This window comes from Dendrobium catenatum, unplaced genomic scaffold (assembly GCF_001605985.2).
Source record: "Dendrobium catenatum unplaced genomic scaffold, ASM160598v2 fragScaff_scaffold_932, whole genome shotgun sequence".
NCBI classification, from domain to species: Eukaryota; Viridiplantae; Streptophyta; class Magnoliopsida; order Asparagales; family Orchidaceae; genus Dendrobium; species Dendrobium catenatum.
This window is the reverse complement of record NW_021319394.1, coordinates 676,960-698,979: the sequence shown is the minus strand read 5'-3', so window position 1 is coordinate 698,979 and position 22,020 is coordinate 676,960. Positions and strand designations below refer to the sequence as shown.

At 37.7% G+C, this 22,020-nt stretch overlaps 1 protein-coding gene across 2 annotated transcripts; it reads right to left on the bottom strand.

The window, feature by feature from the left end:
- Positions 1 to 2,168: 2,168 nt before the first annotated feature.
- On the bottom strand, positions 2,169 to 20,787 carry LOC110102524 (putative helicase MOV-10). Of its 2 annotated transcripts, none has more exons than XM_020830886.2 (3): positions 19,192 to 20,785; positions 3,627 to 3,812; positions 2,169 to 3,543 (listed from the first exon to the last, which is right to left on the bottom strand). In XM_020830886.2, exons 1-3 carry the CDS (start codon positions 20,581 to 20,583, stop codon positions 2,623 to 2,625), a joined length of 2,499 nt encoding a protein of 832 aa, XP_020686545.1. In that variant the 5' UTR covers positions 20,584 to 20,785; the 3' UTR covers positions 2,169 to 2,622. The 2 variants fall into 2 exon arrangements, with proteins under 2 accessions (XP_020686545.1, XP_020686546.1); XM_020830887.2 differs by lacking the exons at positions 2,169 to 3,543; positions 3,627 to 3,812 and adding exons at positions 12,636 to 13,808; positions 13,892 to 14,077 and having other exon boundaries at positions 19,192 to 20,787.
- Positions 20,788 to 22,020: the final 1,233 nt, after the last annotated feature.

The following is a 22,020-nucleotide window of genomic DNA, read 5'->3' as shown; positions in this document are numbered from 1 at the left end:
CCGCCGCACGCCAGCCGCCAAACTGGTCGGGTCGGGTCAACCTGGCAACCCGCCGGGTCGGGTTCGGATTTCCGACCCGTTTGTCTTCCCGGGTCGGGTTAGGGTCGACCCGTTTGAACCCGGGTCAGTTCCAAGTTCGACTCGAACCCGACCCGTGACCCGAAATTGACACCCCTAATTGAGAGTATAGGCAACACATGTCACTACTTGGGCCAAGACTTTGGCATATTCTTACACTTGATCATACTTCTCACCTTATGGAAGATAGCACAATTTTTTTTCTTGCCACACATTACTAGTGGGGATAAAAATGGTGTTGTTAGTTGATGTCAAATTCCATGCCATTCATAACATTGTTTAAATTCTTTGGAAGTGAACTCACAACCTCGATCAAATTAGATTGATTTTATTTAACTACATTCTTTCTCTACTAATGACTTAGAATTTTTCGAATGTTAAGTAAAAATGTACACCCGAAAGAGTACGCGATCAAATAAGTAATAAGGCGATGGGTAGAGATAACATCCCTGTAGGTTGAATTTGCTAATTACCAAAATTGAATTAATCAAGACTTATTTCAAGGTTCAAATAGATTGCTTGCTAATCACTAGAAATAAAACTAAACAAAGGGAATTAAAATGTCCTAAGAACTTGAAAACAAAAACACACAAAATTATTTAAATATGGATGAAAATCTAGGGGTTAAGTTTCATTATGACATTCTCATGATTTGCAATTACAGCCAAAACAACAACATCATCAAGCATTTATCCCACTGTGGGGTCAGCTACATGAATTTGTTTTCTTCATTGTGTTATGTTAAGAGTTAAATTCTCATTTTCAATCTAATAGAGAAAGATAATTTCTAATATTTTTTTAATAAAGTCTTTTTAGGTCTACCACTATTTTTCTTAACATAAGTCAAATCTAATACATCTGCTCTCCTAACTGGGGGAAGACTGCCATTTTATGTTACCAAATCTCTCTCTCTAATCTTATCTTCCACTAGAACTACTCCAACCATTTTATGTATATGCTTGTTTAGTATCATGTCTCTAAGTGTAAAGCCAAACATCCACCTGAGCTTCCTCATTTCTGCAACACTTTAACTTAATATTATGCTTCGCTTTTAATGGCTAACATTCTACACCATAAAACTTTACAAGTCTTGCCACCATGATTTGCAATTACGACCAATCAACAATAATAAATTTAATGTAATCTTATCCAAAATTGCTTAATGAGACTAATTTAAGAAAACAACCTATCTTCATCTTAGAGATAAAGCCAATTTTATAAAATTTTATCAAAAATAGATATCTAAATGATTACACAATTGCATCATAGATATTTCTATCCTATGATTAGTTGTATTTTAATCACGAAGAACTAATTTTCTCTCTTAATTTCAAACAAGCTTTCAAATCTTTTAATTGGTGGCCAGATAATTACAATAGTAAAATTAGTTTAAAAATGTGAATAAGAACCAATGCATAATTAAATTAATTAGAAACCAATATTGAAAAATCTAGTTATATTTAACTCCTAACAATTGGGATTTAGGCCTAATATGACCTATAAAAATATTGAAAATTGCACTTCGCTTTGGTTGACATCAAAGATGGTTTAAGCAAAATCATGCTATGTTGGACGGTCAAAATTCTTTTATGCAAGGAGTTGCTCACTAAGCTGATTTTGTTTCACGGCAGAAAAGGTTTGCTCTCAATATGAAAGGAAAGAAATCTCTCAAGTTATTCATACATAAGTTTGAAATCGAGAGCTAATTTAAAAAAGGGCCCATAAGAAACAATATTCACATCTTAGGGCATCTCCAACCGAACGCCAAACGAGCGTATGCTGTCCGTCCGTCGCTCCAACCGAACGCAAAAATTTCCGCCATTTACTTACAGGTGAACAGTGCGACGCCAATATTAGCATCACACTATTCACCCATGTAATTTTACTCTCTCAACCGGTAAATCGCGCGAAAGGGAGAAGATCGTTAACTTCCGAAAAACACCTAAAATGACGTTCGATTGAAGCAGCATCACGCCATTTTGGAGTTCTTCGTTATTTTGCCGTAAATTTTGGAGTTCTCCGTTGGAGATGCCCTTAGTATTGAGCTTCTCATGATATTGAGAACAGCAGAGCAAGCAGAAGAAGAACACTAAGCAGAAAGTAATTCATTTGTATTGAGTTTTACTCTAGCACAATCGAGAGGTTATTACGTACGAAGTCTAGAACGTCCGGAGTCGAAACCGGACGCGCCACGTCACCCGGATGCATTGGGCCCGGGTGACGTGGAGAATCCAAATTCGTCTCCGGACAAATCCAGACAACGCACGTAATAATTTTCCAGCACAATAGGTGTATATATACATAGGTACAAGTAAAAAGATACAATAACTAAAGTACAGTAGGTAGTTACATAAAGTAGAAAGGTTGCTGGAGTGCAGTGGAAGTGGCGGCGATCTTTGACAAGCGGCAGAACAGAGGTTCAGCTGGAATGTAATGGTAGTGAAGCTGAAATACTCTTATCACTTAAGAAAAAGTCTGTTTAACAGTGCTAGACTGCTACTTTTAAGAAAACCAAAACCATGACAGTGCAACGAGTAATTTTATCTAAGAAAGATGAGAAATGAAATTTGAATCGCTGCGCATATACGGTTCCATCGAGAGAAGCCTATGGAAGTAAGACTTTTTCAATCCATGCATACGAGCAATATCAGCTCGCACAAAAGAAGGATATGTGTATGCACAACCAGTTACTACAATGGCTGTGTTTCTGCTCGCCAAATGAGCAAGAGGAACAATTGCCTCAGGCTCCGTATCCAAAGAAGCATCCACTAAAAAGATGTGCGTGAAATGCTCAGTATCAATCCCTGCAGCATAAAGCCTGAAGCTGCTCATAAAGGTGCACGTTATTATACTGAAAGTTGTGAGCTCTGCAAGTGGAGGACATGCGAAGCACTCTTCATCTTCCTCATACAGGGATGCAGGAATTATGTCATCAGGCACAAGATCGTAATCTCGGTAGGCAGCATTAGCTCGGAAAAGACTAGTTAACGGTATTTGTTTCCCCAAGCTTCTCAACAGCAGATCAGATGTCTTGTTGGTCGGAGAACATACGAGGATTCTGCAGCCAGGATTAGTTCTGTAAATACTAAGCAGTGCTACTTGAATAATCAGCCCGGTGAACGAAAGCTTTTCATCAGGAGGCCTCCCCTCTTTGACCAGCTGCCCATTCACGAGATAAGGTATGGGGCCTTTATGATTCAAAATCCTTTTTGCATGATCATGAAATGGAAGCTCGTTTTCATGGAGGTGGAAAGTGTTAGGGTCAGAAGGGACGATTAGATCAGGGAAGAGGACACTAAGAAAAGAAGGATCACTTGCAATTGATATGGCATGGTGGGCTCGCTTCAGGCAGACCCTGTTGAAAGAGAAGTTCACATCGTATCTTTTGGATGGAGAATGCTGTGAATGGAAATCTTCCCCAAATTCAACTAAAATAATGCCCTTCGTCACCCGGAAAAGTCTCCCCTAGCATTGAAAACCATGAACTAAATATTAATTTTGCTGTGTAACAAAGTCACACTTTTGAAGTTCAAAATTGCAATACTGACCTTGAAAGGCCCAGCAATCTCATTTAGCGGCTTTAAGAAGACGAAATCTCTTGATAGAAGATATGGACGCTTCTCAGGAACTGAAACAATCTTGAAGGCTACAAAATCTCTCTGTTGTGAATTTGTTGGGTTGATTCTACTGCGCAGTTCCAGTGTGATCCCCTCCAACAGATATTCACTCCATTTCTGATCATGTAAAATAACAAAAAAAAAAAAAAGCAGGTTCAAAGGGATTAGATAAGCATATCAATTACATAGGGCAAATTCAGCATTCAATGGCGGTTTCTTCCTCAGTTTCTACACTTACAAATTAGGAAGTACAAACTGCAGAAATAAACATGGGCTTTGTGAGAAGATGCTCATAGATGTGATCCTTTGTTCAATAGATGAAAATTTGTGCACCCTCTAAAATTTTAAAGTTTAGGATTACAGAAATCTCTTGAAAAATATTTATGATGTTTTTAGAAAAGAAAATATATGCCCTGCCAAGAAAAAATTATGTCTACTCACTATAATAGCGACCATAATGCAAAAGCATAAAATATTTTGGAAAAAAGAGAAAAAATAGCTTCATAATAGTTGTTCAAGCTCAAAAACAAAAGAGAGCACAGGTTAAGGGAATTAAAATATGAGATAATCGTTTAAATTGATCTTGTGTTACACATTTTATCCTAATGAATGCTCTAATCATTGAAGCATTCAGAGCAAGGACAAAGCAACTTTCAAGGAGTACAAAGATTTAACAAGTGGACTTTTGTTATCAGTATATACACTTTGGTATGGTTTACAAAAGATGAGCTCAAGAAGTTGATTTGCATAATTGTAAATAAATTTTATAAATTTATGCATTTTCCCTTAATTTCCTCCCAAATCAGTCACTTTTTCCTAAAATTAGATATATTTCCCTAATTAATTCCCTCTAAATTGTAATTAAAGTTTTCCTGAACAATTTTCCCTTGATACCTCCTTACATAATAAATATTAACTCCCCTAAGCTTTCCCTAAATAATTCTCAGATTTAAACTTTAAATTTAAATTTTTCCTAATTAATTCCCCCCAGGTGTAATTAAAATTTTCCTAAACAATTCCACCCCCCCTTCTTTCCTACCAACCACTTTTGTGGGGCCCACTGGCTTAGCCGCCGGTCTGCAATACTACCCACCCAAAAAACCACCTTGTCTTCAAGGTGGATGGATGAGAACTGTCTAGTACTGGGCGATATGTCTAGTCATGGGCGATCATATCTAAGTAATTTGGATAACCATCTCTAATGCTCCTTATTCACCATCCTCTGTTCCAGCAGAAACCTCAAACTCATATGATATGTCCTGAGGATAAAGTGTCACCCCAACAAATAGGGTTGCCACTTTTGGATGACTAAGATAATTTTCATCAACTCCCGCTCGTATACAGACTTGAGCCTCACCTTGGTTGTGAGCACCTGACTGAAATAAGCAATGGGTCGATGATCCTGTACGAGTATTGTCCATAGGCCGTATCCTAATACATATGTCTCCACCAGGTACACCCACCCATGGGCATACTCATCTTCAAATATCGACATCTTCCACTTCCTCACCCTAGCATCTGCACTCCAACTTTGTCCCTTTCCAACGGTTTTCCCCATGCATCGAGGGTAGGACTCTGACCTCTCTTCCATCCTCCTCGCATGACCCGATCCCCACAGCTTGGCTTGACCCTTTTCATCTCCGGTCACCAACTCCATTTGCCCAAAATATCTCCCATAGTGGTCGGCCACCTCACCACTTCCACCATAAAATTCCCTCCTTGCAGTCTCCCTATCCGGAAATCATGATATGCCCCTTATCAAAGCCCTAAGAGATTGTTCTTGATAAAAGAAATTCTTCTCATTGAACTCCTCATGTTCGATCACATTTCCCTTAGATTCGGCCAAGGGAATCCCGATCAAATCTTAGTTAGGGTTAATCAGAACTTTCAATGGAGTTTTTGATTGCATCTCCATGAGCTTCCTCAACATCTCTTCTAACCTTCCAAATCGGCTCTCCATCTGATTCTCCATAGTTGGAAACTTCTCCTCCATACAGGATTTGATTTGCTCCTCTTCGCCTTGTAACACATCCATCTTCTTTGCTGCCATATCTCCAAAACATCACTATGACACTAATTTGATAGGAAGTTGATGCACTTTTCACAAAAATCAATGGATGAAACATGAAAAATTCGGAAGAAGAACACCCCAAAATAATTTTTATTGAAAGAATTATAAAGTGAAATGCAAGATACAATTGGATTTTCAATTGGAGAGGAAGATTCAGCTTTCCCAAATCCCTAGTTGTCAGCTAAAGTCCAAATAACTTAAGAATAAACAAAATTCAACAAACTCCAAAATATAATATGAAATCACCTTACTGTTAGCCTTAAACAGGCTCTCTAATCCCTATCAAATCAACCCCCTTTTCCTAAATAATTCTCTCTCATATTTGAATTCAAATTAGATCTCTTGTCATAAATAATTCACTCTCAATTGTAATTAAAACTTTTATAAATAATTTCCCCTTAATTCCTCCTCCCTTTCTCTAAATAATTCCCTCTTAGATTTTGAATTCAAATTAGATCTCTTGCCATAAATAATTCTCTCCCAATTATAATTGAAATTTTTTCTAAATAATTCCCCTTTGATTAAGAATCTTTCTAAAATTGCAGTACATTAACAAAAAAAAGGATGCATGCAAGATGGATTGTTTTCTTCCAATAGTTCAATTTTGTAATTAAACGTAAGGCAGGAAAATCAAATAGAGTTGCAGATGCAGACGATTGGCCCTCTTGACTCATCTTCAAACAGAAATTACTGGTTTGCAATCCCTTCAAGAATTATATGTTGCTGATTTTGATTTTGAAAATTTTCAAAAAGCTTGTGTGGCAGGACAACCAATACATGATTACACCTTACATCATGAGTTTTTATTTAAAGACAACAATTTATACATTTTAGAGTCATCTGGAGACCACAACTAATTAAAGAAATGCACAGTGGAGGTTTTTCTGCTCACGTCGGGCGAGATAAGACACTATAACAACTACAAAACCTTTTTTATTGGCCACACTTGCGCAGGGATGTCCCTTGATTCATAGAGAAATGCTCGGTTTGTCAGGTTTACAAAGGTATTGCCCAAAACATCGGCCTTTATCTTTCCCTCCCAATCCTAGATTTCATTTGGGAAGATTTAACTCTTGATTTTGTTTTGGACCTACCTTATACTAAACGAGGAGTTGATTCTATAATGGTTGTTGTCAATCGTTTCTCCAATATTGCACACTTCATTGCGTGCAAGAAGACCTTTAACGCTATCAATATTGCTTGTCTCTTCTTCAATGAGATCGTTTGATTGCACGGCATACCTCGTAGCCTCACCCTGACTAGCCTGTTTTTGAAGAAACTTTGGAAACGTTTAAACATTGACCTCAAACTCAGTTATGCTTATCATCCTCAAATAGATGGTCAGGCCGAGATCGTCAATAGAAGACTAGGCAATATACTTCGATCTCTCGTCCAAGAATATCATAAGAGATGAGAAGACCTCCTTAGCCAAGTGGAATTTTCCTACAACTCAATGTCCAATCGTTCTACTGGTTGCAGCCCGTTCCAAATTGTTTACACCAAGCAGCCTAACCACCTTGTGGATTTAGCAATCCTACCGAAGTGCAATTATGCTTTAGCAAACAAAACAACAGCCCAAGTGACCAACATCATTAAAACAGGGAAAGCAAGGCTCCAAACATTATCTAACAAGTACAAGAAACTAGCATATCTTCGTAGGCACCGCAAAATTTTTAATTTAGGTGAACTAGTAATGTTGTGTATGGGTAGAGAAAGATACCCTCAAGGATCATATTCCAAACTTAATAAAAAAAATAAAAATCGGCCCATGTCCCATTATCCATAGAATTAATGACAATGCTTATATAATAGACCTTTTGTTCACCATTCACACTTCTTCAACGTTTAATTTGGTAGCCATTTATAGTTATCATCCTCCTGACGGCGTCCAGGTTCCCTCTACCTCATTGGAGATGAGCTCTTCGGAACTAGGGGAGAATTAATGCAGATAATGCATGCCTGTGGGACAATATACCACATTTTTACTCTCCACTACTACGTATATGCCATATTTCCTTTTTTTTTCTGTAGTTTTGTACCACACCTGTCACGACCCGACCCGACGGGGACGGATCCCGCCCGAGCCGGATCGCGACAGAACCTTCTTATCCAGGATCTGGCTTTGGAATTTGGTTCTGAACTGAATCTTCCAAAATAATCAACTCGACAGATACACAAACACAGAACAACATTTCTCTAGCGCGGTGAAAGGGAACTTTGTGTGAAGCTTGCGGCAATGTGGGTAGGCCCTGTACATACTTTTTTCTAGCTTAACGGGGTAAAATTTAAGTAGCCTTGTGTGCCTTAGTGCCGGTAGAGAAAGAACAATGTGTTTCAACCAGGTACCCCTGAAGACTCATACATGCCTTTCTCTGACGTTGTGGGATTGGAGAGCAAGGCCACGGTGTCACTCGACACCTACCGTACACACTTTTCTTTAGCATGATGGGAAGGCCAAGCTCCTAGAATTTTTCCTAAATGAGCGAGACGCCGGAAGGCTACCAGAACTCAAAGTGACAGGGAACAAGACTTATACATGAAACATGGAACTTGATTTGAACTAAAAGATAGCATGGAATTGAAATTAATTGAATAATCAAGATAAAAATGCAATTAAAATGAAATTTATAACATAAAATATACGTAGATGCCAATTGAACAAAAATAGAGGACCTGTAATGAAGGTAACAATTTATATACAAATAATTGCAAGAATTTATAATAAACATGATAATTTGTTCATAATGCAAGGGAATTCATAATATATACAATGAATTACCTATAGATGGCCACAAATAATACACAACGATTGTGTTAATTTGCAAAAGAAGGTTCCTAATGAGCGTGTTAAGCTTGTTAAAGAGTTCTTAATGAACGTGATAATATATGAGGCATGTCCACAACTACTATTAGTTAGCTTGCAAATAGAAGTACCAATCCTCTATGACTATTGGAAGTTCATATGCAATGAATGCAGCAATGCCCTGCGATCAACTTCAACATACAAGTAAATATAGTAATCTCTGCAAGCAAAAACAATAGATGTTTTGTAAGGAAGATAGATCTTTTATGAATACAGATACACACACAATGTATCATCTACAAATAGAGACAACATATCTGCAACACATAAAAATGTCTATGATTCCACTGTAGGAAACCCTTCATTTATTTGATATGTTATATGCAAGTAAGTACAGAAAGAGTTGTAATGAAAATAAGCACATGTAGACAATAATAGTTGATATACAAGGGATGATAGTAGAAAGCCCATAACACATACAACAGTCTTTGCATGCAAGCTGTGATAGCAATAATGTTATAGGGCTACAGGAAATACATACCTCTACGAGTAATTCAAGAGACTCGTTAGTGCACTATAGCCTACCTGCATAGAGCAACAAATACCCATAGCACAATGCCATGCCAATGGATCTGCAACTTTTGTACAAGTGTACAGAAGGCGCTCACATGCCTTTCAAAAAAAACTCACGCATCTTGTAAATGCTTGAAAGACATAAAAACACATACACATAAATACTAAATCATGTAAAATGTATTATACAAGCATAACATGTATAATACACTATATTGTAGTAGTGTTACACTGATTTGCAAACACTTCATACATTAAATGAAATCATTGAATCATCATGCAAATGCATTATGCAAGTAAACGAGCAATGCATAATGCACTATACATACATATTTTACAATACTGCATTAATTTGTTGCGCAATATGCAAAATATCATACAAGCATGACTAAACAACATGTAAATGTAAAATATATTATACATTACTGCATACAAGATACACGCTGCAATATGCAACATGCATCATGTTAACACGTCATGAAAGGTGCAAATACATATGCCAACATACATGCATCTGTCACATAAACACATTATACAAAATACATGCAAAAGCATATACCGTCATGGGCCTTGGTGAGCATGTTGTATGCACACGTGAGGTCTGAGAATGTTACGCATGTCAAATAATAAACCTAAGTTCGAGCCCGATTCTTCTACGTGAATGGATAGGAGTCGACACTATCAAATAAATATGTGGCGCAACATCGACCGAGATATTTGTTCTATACATTCATATTAGGCCTTCAAGGTCCACACCAAGAAAAATTCATTAACAAAAACATAAAGCTGACGAAGAGCCCTATCCTCTGTTGGCAAGTAAACATAGTCAACAAGGTTCAACAAATAAAGTAAAAGCCCATAAATTATCCCGATGATAGCCCTGCTAACAGAAAATCTCAACCGAAATGGACAAAAAAATACTTAAAATACCACCGAAAAACCCATGAAAAACTCAAAACACTTAAAAATATCAAAGCCTAAATATTTAAAATTGAAATAAAATACGTAAATACTTAAAGCATAACTAATCCAACCTCTGCAAAAATTTATCGGGATGGACAAATCTGAAAATCATTTCAGCTCATAATAAGCTGATGTCTGGTCGAGAATATCATTATGATTCATTTTTAATCAGTATCTTGCCAGTAAGGACATGACACATATTTTCTAACTGGTGGCTTCACCAATAAATGGCATAACATGTAAATTGTTACGATCAGGACCCTCTGAACTAGATGATTTTGCCGCCAAATAACACCACTAAATTACGATCGTGGTTAGAGTCTGTACGTTCCCCAATGACTTCAAATTCTTGAGATATGAATCAATGAGATATAACCGATAATGCACAAAGCCTTCTATTTTGCTAAGGTGGATTCAGTTTTGTCCCCTTATATAAATACTCACCCCATGTCTACAAGGTACCCTTGGATGATGCAATCCATGGCTACCGACAATAATCCTTTTATCAGGTTGAGTCAATTACCTCATATAACTAAGTAGATCATGGACCATGATGACCTGGGATGGCAGAATCATGAGATCTTGATTGGGTCCATCATCCATTCCCCCGCCATCCTATTTAAATGTAAGATGAATTTTTTTAAAAAAAATTTAAATATTAAATCTCCAAAACTAATTCCATGCTGCTACTATATGCCAGATACAATATATCTATTTGACGACTAGCCTTAATCAAAAGTTATATCTCGTTATTGGGAGGGGTAATTAACTATAGGGGCTTGCGTCTATAGGAAACTTGAACTCAGATTATAAAGTACTTATAAAATGAGGAAAAAATCTTTAGGTAATGTCTAACTCAAAACCCAATTTGCCTTCTGAAAATTTTCCTCATAACTTACTCGTTAAAACTCTCCACGATGACCCAAAGAAAAAGAAAAGGCATCTGTGGAGAGGTCTGGGCACAAATTTTCAGAGCCCACAATCATTCTCTTGAAAACTTGAAGAGCCAAATTTAAGAAACACAACCTATCTTCGTCTTAGAGATAAAGTCAATTTTATTAAAAATAGAGATCTAAATGATTACACAATTGCATCGTAGATATTTCTATCCTATGAGTAGTTTTTGTATTTTAACCACTAAGAACTAATTTTCTCTCTCTTAATTTCGAACAAGCCTTCAAATCTTTTAATTGGTGGCTAAATAATTACAAGAGCAGTAAAAATAGTTTAAAAATGTGTAATAAAAACCAATGCATTATTAAATTAATAAGAAACCAATATTGAAAAATCCAGTTATATTTAACTCCTAAAAATTGGGATTTGGTTCATATTAGTGAAAGAAAAATAAAAGAAACATATTGTAGAAATTAAAAAAGAGAAGAGAGGAGAATAGGGAAAAAAAACTTGGAATTCGAAGTTCTCACCAAGATCCTTACCCTAGTTGTTATTCTTACCATGCAGAAGTTGCTCTGTACAACAACAACAACAACAACAACAACAACATCATGCCTTTATTCCACTACGTGGGGTCGGCTACATGAATACTTTTTCTCCATTGTGTTCTATTAAAACTCAAATTCTCGTTTAAATCTAATAAAGAAAGGTCATTCCTAATATTTTCTAGTCAAGTCTTTTTAGGTCTACCCCTACCTTTCTCAACATAAGTCAAATCTAATACCTCTACTCTCCTAACCGGGTCATCGGAAGGCGACCGTTTTATGTGACCAAACCATCAGAAGTTGCTCTGTAACCTTCAAAATTTGTAGTAATATTTAAACCAAACTTCTATGATAGAATTCCCCATAAAAGCATCAAAATCTAGGTCCACAATTTGTCATTATGGCTTTTGATGCCAGTCAGGCACCACAATATTAGATTCTAGGTGTTTAAAGTTTCGTTTGGGATAATTATTTTATAAAGCAATTTTTTAATAATAAATTTTTTGAAAAAAAAATTGTACTAAAAACTACTTTAGAAAACAATTAATAATCTATCTCAAACAAAGCCTAAGATGACCCGTAAAAAAAATTGAAATTGTACTTCACTCTGGTTGACATCAAAGATGGTTAAGCAAAAATCATGCTATAATGGACGGTCAAAAATGTTTTATGCATGGAGTTGTTCACTAAGCTGATTTTGTTTCACGGCAGAAAAGGTTTGCTCTCAATATGAAAGGAAAGAAATCATCTCAAGTTATTCATAAATATGTTTATAATCGAGAGCTCATTTAAAAAAGGGCCCATAAGAAGCAATATTCACACCTTAGTGTTGAGCTTCTCATGATATTGAGAACAGCAGAGCAAGCAGAAGAAGAACAGTAAGCAGAGAAAGCAGAAAGTAATTCATTTGTTTTGGGCTTTACTCTAGCACAATCGAGAGATTATTACGTGCGAAGTCCGGAACGTCCGGAGTCGAATTCGGACACGCCACGTCATCCGGATGTATTGAGCCCGGGTGACATGGCGAATCCAAATTGGCCTCCGGACAAATCCAGACACCGCACGTAATAATTTTCCAGCACAATCAGCTGTATATATACATAGGTACAAGTAAAAAGATACAATGACTAAAGTACAGTAGGTAGTTACATAAAGTAGAAAGGTTGCTAGAGTGCAGTGGAAGTGACGGCGATCTCTGACGAGCAGCAGAACAGAGGTTCAGCTGGAATGTAATGGTAGTGAAGCTGAAATACTCTTATCACTTAAGAAAAAGTCTCTTTAACAGTGCTAGACTGCTACTTTTAAGAAAACCAAAACCATGACAGTGCAACGAGTAATTTTATCTAAGAAAGATGAGAAATGAAATTTGAATCGCTGCGCATATACGGTTCCATCGAGAGAAGCCTATGGAAGTAAGACTTTTTCAATCCATGCATACGAGCAATATCAGCTCGCACAAAAGAAGGATATGTGTATGCACAACCAGTTACTACAATGGCTGTGTTTCTGCTCGCCAAATGAGCAAGAGGAACAATTGCCTCAGGCTCCGTATCCAAAGAAGCATCCACTAAAAAGATGTGCGTGAAATGCTCAGTATCAATCCCTGCAGCATAAAGCCTGAAGCTGCTCATAAAGGTGCACGTTATTATACTGAAAGTTGTGAGCTCTGCAAGTGGAGGACATGCGAAGCACTCTTCATCTTCCTCATACAGGGATGCAGGAATTATGTCATCAGGCACAAGATCGTAATCTCGGTAGGCAGCATTAGCTCGGAAAAGACTAGTTAACGGTATTTGTTTCCCCAAGCTTCTCAACAGCAGATCAGATGTCTTGTTGGTCGGAGAACATACGAGGATTCTGCAGCCAGGATTAGTTCTGTAAATACTAAGCAGTGCTACTTGAATAATCAGCCCGGTGAACGAAAGCTTTTCATCAGGAGGCCTCCCCTCTTTGACCAGCTGCCCATTCACGAGATAAGGTATGGGGCCTTTATGATTCAAAATCCTTTTTGCATGATCATGAAATGGAAGCTCGTTTTCATGGAGGTGGAAAGTGTTAGGGTCAGAAGGGACGATTAGATCAGGGAAGAGGACACTAAGAAAAGAAGGATCACTTGCAATTGATATGGCATGGTGGGCTCGCTTCAGGCAGACCCTGTTGAAAGAGAAGTTCACATCGTATCTTTTGGATGGAGAATGCTGTGAATGGAAATCTTCCCCAAATTCAACTAAAATAATGCCCTTCGTCACCCGGAAAAGTCTCCCCTAGCATTGAAAACCATGAACTAAATATTAATTTTGCTGTGTAAAAAAGTCACACCTTTGCAGTCCAAAATTGCAATACTGACCTTGAAAGGTCCAGCAATCTCATTTAGCGGCTTTAAGAAGACAAAATCTCTTGATAGAAGATATGGACGCTTCTCAGGAACTGAAACAAGCTTGAAGGCTACAAAATCTCTCTGTTGTGAATTTGTTGGGTTGATTCTTCTGCGCAGTTCCAGTGTGATCCCCTCCAACAGATATTTATTCCATTTCTGATCATGTAAAATAACAAAAAAAAGATCAGCAGGTTCAAAGGGATTAGATAAGCATGTGAATTACATGGGCCAAATTCAGGATTCAATGGTGGTTTCGTCCTCAGTTTCTACACTTACAAATTAGGAAGTACAAACTCCTGAAATAAACTTGGGCTTTGTGAGAAGATGCTCATAGATGTGATCCTTTGTTCAATAGATGAAAATTTGTGCACCCTCTAAAATTTTAAAGTTTAGGGTTACAGAAATCTCTTGAAAAATATTTATGATATTTTTAGAAAAGCAAATATATGCCCTGCCAAGAAAAATTTATGTCTACTCACTATAATAGCGACCATAATGCAAAAGCATAAAATATTTTGGAAAAAGAGAAAAATTAGCTTCATAATAGTTGTTCAAGCTCAAGAACAAAAGAGAGCACAGGTTAAGGGAAGTAAAATATGAGATAATCGTTTAAACTGATCTTGTGTTACACATTTTATCCTAATGAATGCTCTAATCATTGAAGCATTCAGAGCAAGGAAATAGCAACTTTCAAGAGTACAAAGATTTATCAAGTGGACTTTTGTTATCAGTATATAAAGTTTGGTATGGTTTACAATAGATGAGCTCAAGAGGTTGATTTGCATTATTGTAAATAAATTTTATAAATTTATGCACTTTCCCTTAATTTCCTCCCAAATCAATCACTTTCTCCTAAATAATTCTTTCAGCTTTGAATTCAAATTAGATCTCTTTCCCTAATTAATTTCCTCCCAATTGTAATTAAAAATTTCTAAACAATTTGCCCTTGCTACCTCCTTACATAATAAATATTAACTCCTATGATCTTTCCCTAAATAATTCTCAGATTTAAAATTTAAATTTGATTTTTCCCTAATTAATTCCCCCTAGGTGTAATTAAAATTTTTCTAAACAATTCCCCCTTTCTCTTCTTTCCTACCACCGCCCACCGGCTCAACCGCCGGTCCACAATACTACCCACCCAAAAAGCCACCTTGTCCTCAAGGTGGAAGGATGGGAACTGTCTAGTCAGGGGTGATATGTCTAGTCATGGGCGATCACATTTAAGTAATTTGGATAAACATATATAATGCTCCTTAGTCACCATCCTCTGCTCCAGTAGAAACTTCAAACTCATATGATCTGTCCTGAGGATAAAGTGTCACCCCAACAAATAGGGTTGCCACTTTTGGATGGCTAAGATAATTTCCATCAACTCCCGCTCGTATACAGATTTGAGCCGCACCTTGGTTGTGAGCACCTAACTGAAATAAGCAATGGGTCGATGATCCTGTATGAGTATTGCCCATAGGCCGTATCCTAATGCATATGTCTCCACCAGGTACACCCACCCATGAGCATACTCATCTTCAAATATCAACATCTTCCACTTCCTCACCCTTGCATCTCCACTCCAACTTCGTCCCCTTCCAACGGTTTCCCCCGTGCATCGAGGGTAGGACTCTGACCTCTCTTCCATCCTCCTCACATGACTTGATCCCCACAGCTTGGCTCGACCCTTTTCATCTCCGGTCACCAACTCAACTTACCCAAAATATCTTCCATAGTGGTCGGCCACCTCCACCATAAAATTCCCTCCTTGCAGTCTCCCCATCATGAAATCCTGATATGCCCCTTATCAAAGCCCTAAGAGATTGTTCTTGATGAAAGAAACTCTTCTCATTGAACTCCTCCTATTCGATCACATTTCCCTTAGAATCGGCCAAGGGAATCCCGATCAAATTTTAGTTAGGGTTAATCAGAACCATCAGTGGAGTTTTTGATTGCATCTCCATGAGCTTCCTCATCATCTCCTCCAACCTTCCAAATCAGCTCTCCATCTGATTCTCCATAGTTGGAAAGTTCTCCTCCATAAAAGATTTGATTTGCTCCATTTCTCCTTGTAACACATCCACCTTCTTTGCTGCCATCTCTCCAAAACATCGCTATGATATTAATTTGATAGGAAGTTGATGCACTTTTCACAAAAATCAATGGATGAAACATGAAAGATTGCGAAGAAGAACGGCCCAAAATAATTTTTATTGAAAGAACTATAAAGTGAAATGCAAGATACAATTGGATTTTCAAGTGGAAAGGAAGATTCGGCTCTCCCAAATCCCTAGCTGTCAGCTAAAGTCCAAATACCTTAAGAATAAATTAAATTCAACAAACTCCAAAACATAATATGAAATCACCTTACTGCTAGCCTTAAACAGGCTCTCTAATTCCCTATCAAATCAACCCCCTTTTCCTAAATAATTCTCTCTCATATTTGAATTCAAATTAGATCTCTTGTCATAAACAATTCACTCACAATTGTAATTAAAACTTTCATAAATAATTTCCTCTTGATTCCTCCTCCCTTTCCATAAATAATTCCCTCTTAGATTTTGAATTCAAATTAGATCTCTTGCCATAAATAATTCTCTCCCAATTTTAATTGAAAAATTTCCTAAACAATTCCCCTTTGATTAAAAATCTTCCTAAAATTGCAGTACATCAACAACAAAAAAAAAAATAAAAAATTGGATGCATGCAAGATCGATTGTTTTCTTCCAATAGTTCAATTTTGTAATTAAACATAAGGCAGGAAAATCAAATAGAGTTGCAAATGCACTGAGCAAACGTTTAGCCCTCTTGACTCATTTTCAAACAGATATTACTGGTTTGCAATCCCTTCAAGAATTATATGCTGCTGATTTTGATTTTGGAAAATTTTGGGAAGCTTGTGTGGCAGGACAACCAATACAGGATTACACCTTACATCATGGGTTTTTATTTAAAGGCAACAATTTATGCATTCTAGAGTCATCTAGGAGACCGCAACTAATTAAGGAAATGCACAATGGAGGTTTGGCTGCTCACGTCGGACGAGTAAGACACTAGAACAACTACAAAACCATTTTTTATTGGCCACACTTGCGCAGGGATGTCCCTTGATTCATAGAGAAATGCACGGTTTGTCAGGCTTACAAAGGTATTGCTCAAAACACCGGCCTTTATCTTTCCCTCCCAATCCCAGATTCCATTTTGGAAGATTTAATTCTTGATTTTGTTTTGGACCTACCTTATACTAAACGAGGAGTTGATTCTATAATAGTTGTTGTCAATCGTTTCTCCAATATGGCACACTTCATTGCGTGCAAGAAGACCTTTAACGCTATCAATATTGCCTATCTCTTCTTCAACGAGATTGTTTGATTGCATGGCATACCTCGTAGCCTCACCCTGACTAGCCTGTTTTTGAAGGAACTTTGAAACGTTTAAACATTGACCTCAAACCCAGTTATGCTTATCATCCTCAAACAGATGGTCAGACCGAGATCGTCAATAGAACACTAGGCAACATACTTCGATCTCTCGTCCAAGAATATCCTAAGAGATGAGAAGACCTCCTCAGCCAAGTGGAATTTGCCTACAACTCAATGTCCAATCGTTCTACTGGTTGCTGCCCGTTCCAAATTGTTTACACCAAGCAGCCTAACCACCTTATGGATTTAGCAATCCTACCGAAGTGCAGTTATGCTTTAGCAAACAAAACAGCAGCCCAAGTGACCAACATCATTAAAACAGTGAAAGCAAGGCTCCAAACATTATCTAACAAGTACAAGAAACTAGCAGATCTTCGCAGGCACCGCAAAATTTTTAATTTAGGTGAACTAGTTATGTTGCGTATGGGTAGAGAAAGATACCCTCAAGGATCATATTCCAAACCTAATAAAAAAAAAATCGGCCCATTTCCCATTATCCATAGAATTAACGACAATGCTTATATAGTAGACCTTTCGTCCACCATTCACACTTCTTCAATGTTCAATTTGGTAGCCATTTATAGCTATCATCCTCCTGATGGCGTCCAGGTTCCCTCTACCTCGCTGGAGATGAGCTCTTCTAAACTAGGGGAGAATTAATGCAGATAACACATGCCTGTGGGACAGTATACGGCATTTTTATTCTCCACTACTACGTTTATGTATATTTCCTTTTTTTCTGTAGTTTCGTACCACACCCTCTTTAGTTCTGATTATCTGAATTAAGTAATACCTAGTATTTTACTGAATTGCTAGTTATATGGCTTGCAAGGGGATAGCAAGGGCATATTGAATAGAAATAGTCTTTACTGAAACTACTATTTCATTGCTTTGTCTTGCCTCAGGCTTCTTCCTTCTTTAGTTGCTGCATCATTTTTCCTAAATAATTCTTTCTCATATTTGAATTCAAATTAGATTTCTTGTCCTGAATAATTCCCTTCCAATTGTATTTAAAACTTATCAAAACAATTCTCCCCTGATTCCTCCTCCCTTTCCCTAAATAATTCTCTTTTGGATTTTGAATTCAAATTAGATCTCTTGCCCTAAATAATTCCCTCCCAATTGTAATTAAAAATTTTCCAAAAAAATTCCTCTTTGATTAAGAAGCTTCCCAAATAGTTCTCCTTGATTAGGAAACTTCCTAATTCCCTCCCAATCAAATCGGCCGGTCCATCAATATACTTTGTCCATTAATTCCATAATTGCAATCTCAAAATGATTATGTTATATAGCTCATTAGGATGCTTATATGGTTCATTAGAAAGCAATTGCTTAGATATATCCATAAAATCCATTAGAACAATGTGGCATGCAAATTTATTTGATTAGCAAGCCATTTGAACCTTTAAACATGGCTAAATCTTTCTCAATTGAGCCGTATAGTGGGACATACTTCATACAAAACCATTTATTTTAATCTCCCATTGGACAAGCATTGATGAATACTGGGGAGAGTCATTGGAGTGACCCCACTATCATACGATACAGTGAAGACTATATAGTATGATTAATTCAATATTGATCATGCATCACGATGATGATCGTCGATACAATTGTTCTGTGATACAGTGAAGACTATAAGTGAACAATTGTTATTTTTGCCAGTTCCAAAAACTTAAGAAAATTGAAATTTCTCTTAAAATACTTGAACTGATCCCTCCACCTTTCTAATGAATGTATGCAATTAATTTGATCGAAGCACTAACATTTATATATATTATTATGATGGTTTACCATTTTGTTCTTACATAAACAAGTGTTTTCAATCAAAATGTATGATAAAATCGAAATCCTTACCTCAATATAGTAGTCCTCGGCATAGAGCAAAGTGGCAAAAAAGTCGCAGTAGGTTGATGGGGATACTGGACAGGTGAGAACCGGTGGCACAATATCATTCCTAATCATCTTTTCAAGGAATTTTGGAATCTCATATTTCGGAAGCACTCTCCGATTACTTATCCCACACTCCAGCAATGACGATGGAGAAGAAGAATTGGATGATGAGCTACTATCAGGACTAGCAACCTTGATCAATGATGGAGACAATATTGGTAGATTCTGTATAAATTCTCTGCTGGGCTCAATCGAAGTTTGGTTTTTTTTCTGCCAAGTAACCGGATTATTTGCAGTTGAGATAAGAACCGAAGGAGGCATTGATGGGGACGATGAAGTTGGCTTTTCAGCCAACTTTGTGGTAGAATCTGGGGTGATTAGCGACTTCACCTGCCAAACTCTCACAGGAGCTTTCGAGCTTGCGCTGTTTGTAGATGAAACGGGAGCCAAAGAAGGCATTTTTGATGCACATACTTTTGCTTGCGCAGCTGGAGAAATAGAGTTCATCGTCGGGGAAGAAGTGTGGAGAGAGCCATTTTTGGACAACAGGGTTGCTACATCTGTCCTCTCCGGCGAGATTTCTAGCTTTTCCGGGCCAAATGGCCCAACGGCCGAAACTGTGTTGATTGTAGATGAGACAGAAGCCAAGGAGGGCTTCTTTGCCGATGGAGCAGGAGCAGCATATGAAGAAATAGTGGAAGAAGGGACACTCGACAGCTGGGAGGCTCTAGCAGAACCCTTCATGATTTGAAGCCTTCCGGGATCAATTGAAAGCCCCGTCACTGAAACATTAGTGTTTGCAGACGAGACTGGAGCAAACGAGGGCTTCTGTGACAGAGGAGAAGGAGAAGTAGACGAAGAAATAGGCGAAGAAGGGAATTTCGACAGCGGGGAGGCTGTATTCGGTGTCTCCGGAGCGTATGTGGAAGAAATCTTTTTGATTTGTAACTTCTCCGGGCATATTGAAAGCCCGGCCACTGAAACATTGCTGTTTGTAGAAGAAACTGGAGAAGAGAAAGGTTTACCCGACAACGCAGGAGGCTTTGAGAAATCCCTACCTGAAGAAGAAAAAGATGGAGAATAGAAGTTGGTAAAGTTAATCCGATTTCCATCGCCTTGGCTGCTGGTTTCATCTAAAAACTTCGAATTTCCTCTTGAACTGACGATGGAGCAAGCGGGAGGGAGAGGAGGCCGAGCTTCATCACGATATACATGATTCTCCGACGATGATCGGCTACTAAGAATCGGCGGGTTAAGAGAAGTATAATCCCTATTGTTTCTGTGGCTGTATAAATCTTGATCTTGCTCATCCTGGCAGCAGCATAGGATGCATCTGAGAGCGTCCAGAAGAAACATCTTTGATGCTGTCGAGGTTTTAGATCGAAAACATTTAGCGGACTGGAGAAAAGGAAAAGCAATAATGCAATAAGGGCATCCATTTTTAAGAGAAGACTACAGGTCGTCGCCCGAGTGGAAAGATGGTCGCGCGCTTTAATTTCTCTCCTATGAAAGGGATGCGAAGCAAGGGTTCTGCTTCTCCGTATACAGAAAAGAAGATCAGAATATCTGATCTTTTTTGTTTATAGACGATTTCTCGCAGTGTTCACAGTGTGGCAGCTTGGCGAGAGGCCGTTAGTGCGGTATGAAGACACTGGCGGGACCGTTGCAGGCTTGAAAACGATCAGGGAAAAACTATTAGGTGGAAATAACGTATAAGTGAGAAGGGCCTATTAAAACTCGGTATAATAATATTTTTTAAAATTTTAAAATAGATTTTAGTATGAAATGGAGATAAAAACCACAATTTTTTTCTCTAATTCATTTTCTTGAGCAAATTGAAATAGGAAAACTAAAATCAAGAATTACTCAAGATTTTTTGAAAGATTTGAAGGGACAAATATCATACCAATATTGAATTATTATGTTGATGTTTTTGAAGAAATAAAATTTATTAATTTTTTAGATTTTGGTGATGAATTTCTTCTTAAATAGCTTAAATCTACGTCATATTTAAGTTTCATATGTGACAATTTTTTTATTGCTTTCTAATACAATTAGATCTGTCAATATTAGACCCAACCCGAATCCGACCTGAAAATTTCGGTTTTGGGTTGACCTGAACCAGAATCGGGTCCAAAAAACTGACCTGTTTACAAAATCGGGTCGGGTTCGGGTTGAACCGGGAACCCGGGAATGACCCGAAATGACCCGGAATTGTTAGAATATAAAAATAAAACAAGAAAGGACAATGTAATCAGGACCGTAGATTAAGTTTTATCCATTATTCTACTGTACGCGTCAATTCTATATATACCCATGTAAACTATTCATTTGATTAAGGAAGATTTTATTTCTTGCTTTCCTCGGTGTATCCTTCTCCACAGAAGGTTTTTGTCTTTCAACATGGTATCAGAGCTAAGTCTCTTCTCCATTATTTCGGTAATCTAATCTGTCTCCTTCTTCTCTGTGTTCTTTCTTCTCCCTCTCGTTATTTTTTTTTTTCCGATGGAAGATTCGTCCAGCTCCATTTCTGCGCTAGAAGCTATCTTGCCCCACCCGCTTATCCCCATTCCCCCACAGCTTAAATTCCTGATCACCCAAATCAAGATTCTTGTCTCAAATCCCTTAACCTCCGAAAATTATCCTTTATGGAAATCCCAAGTCGAGAAAATCTTCTCGGCAAACGGGTTCATGGGATTTCTTGATGGATCGATCAAATGCCCTCTCACGGCGTCTGATATACCTCACCCTGATCGTGAATCTCCTTATCAAGTCTGGTCTCTGTTAGACCAG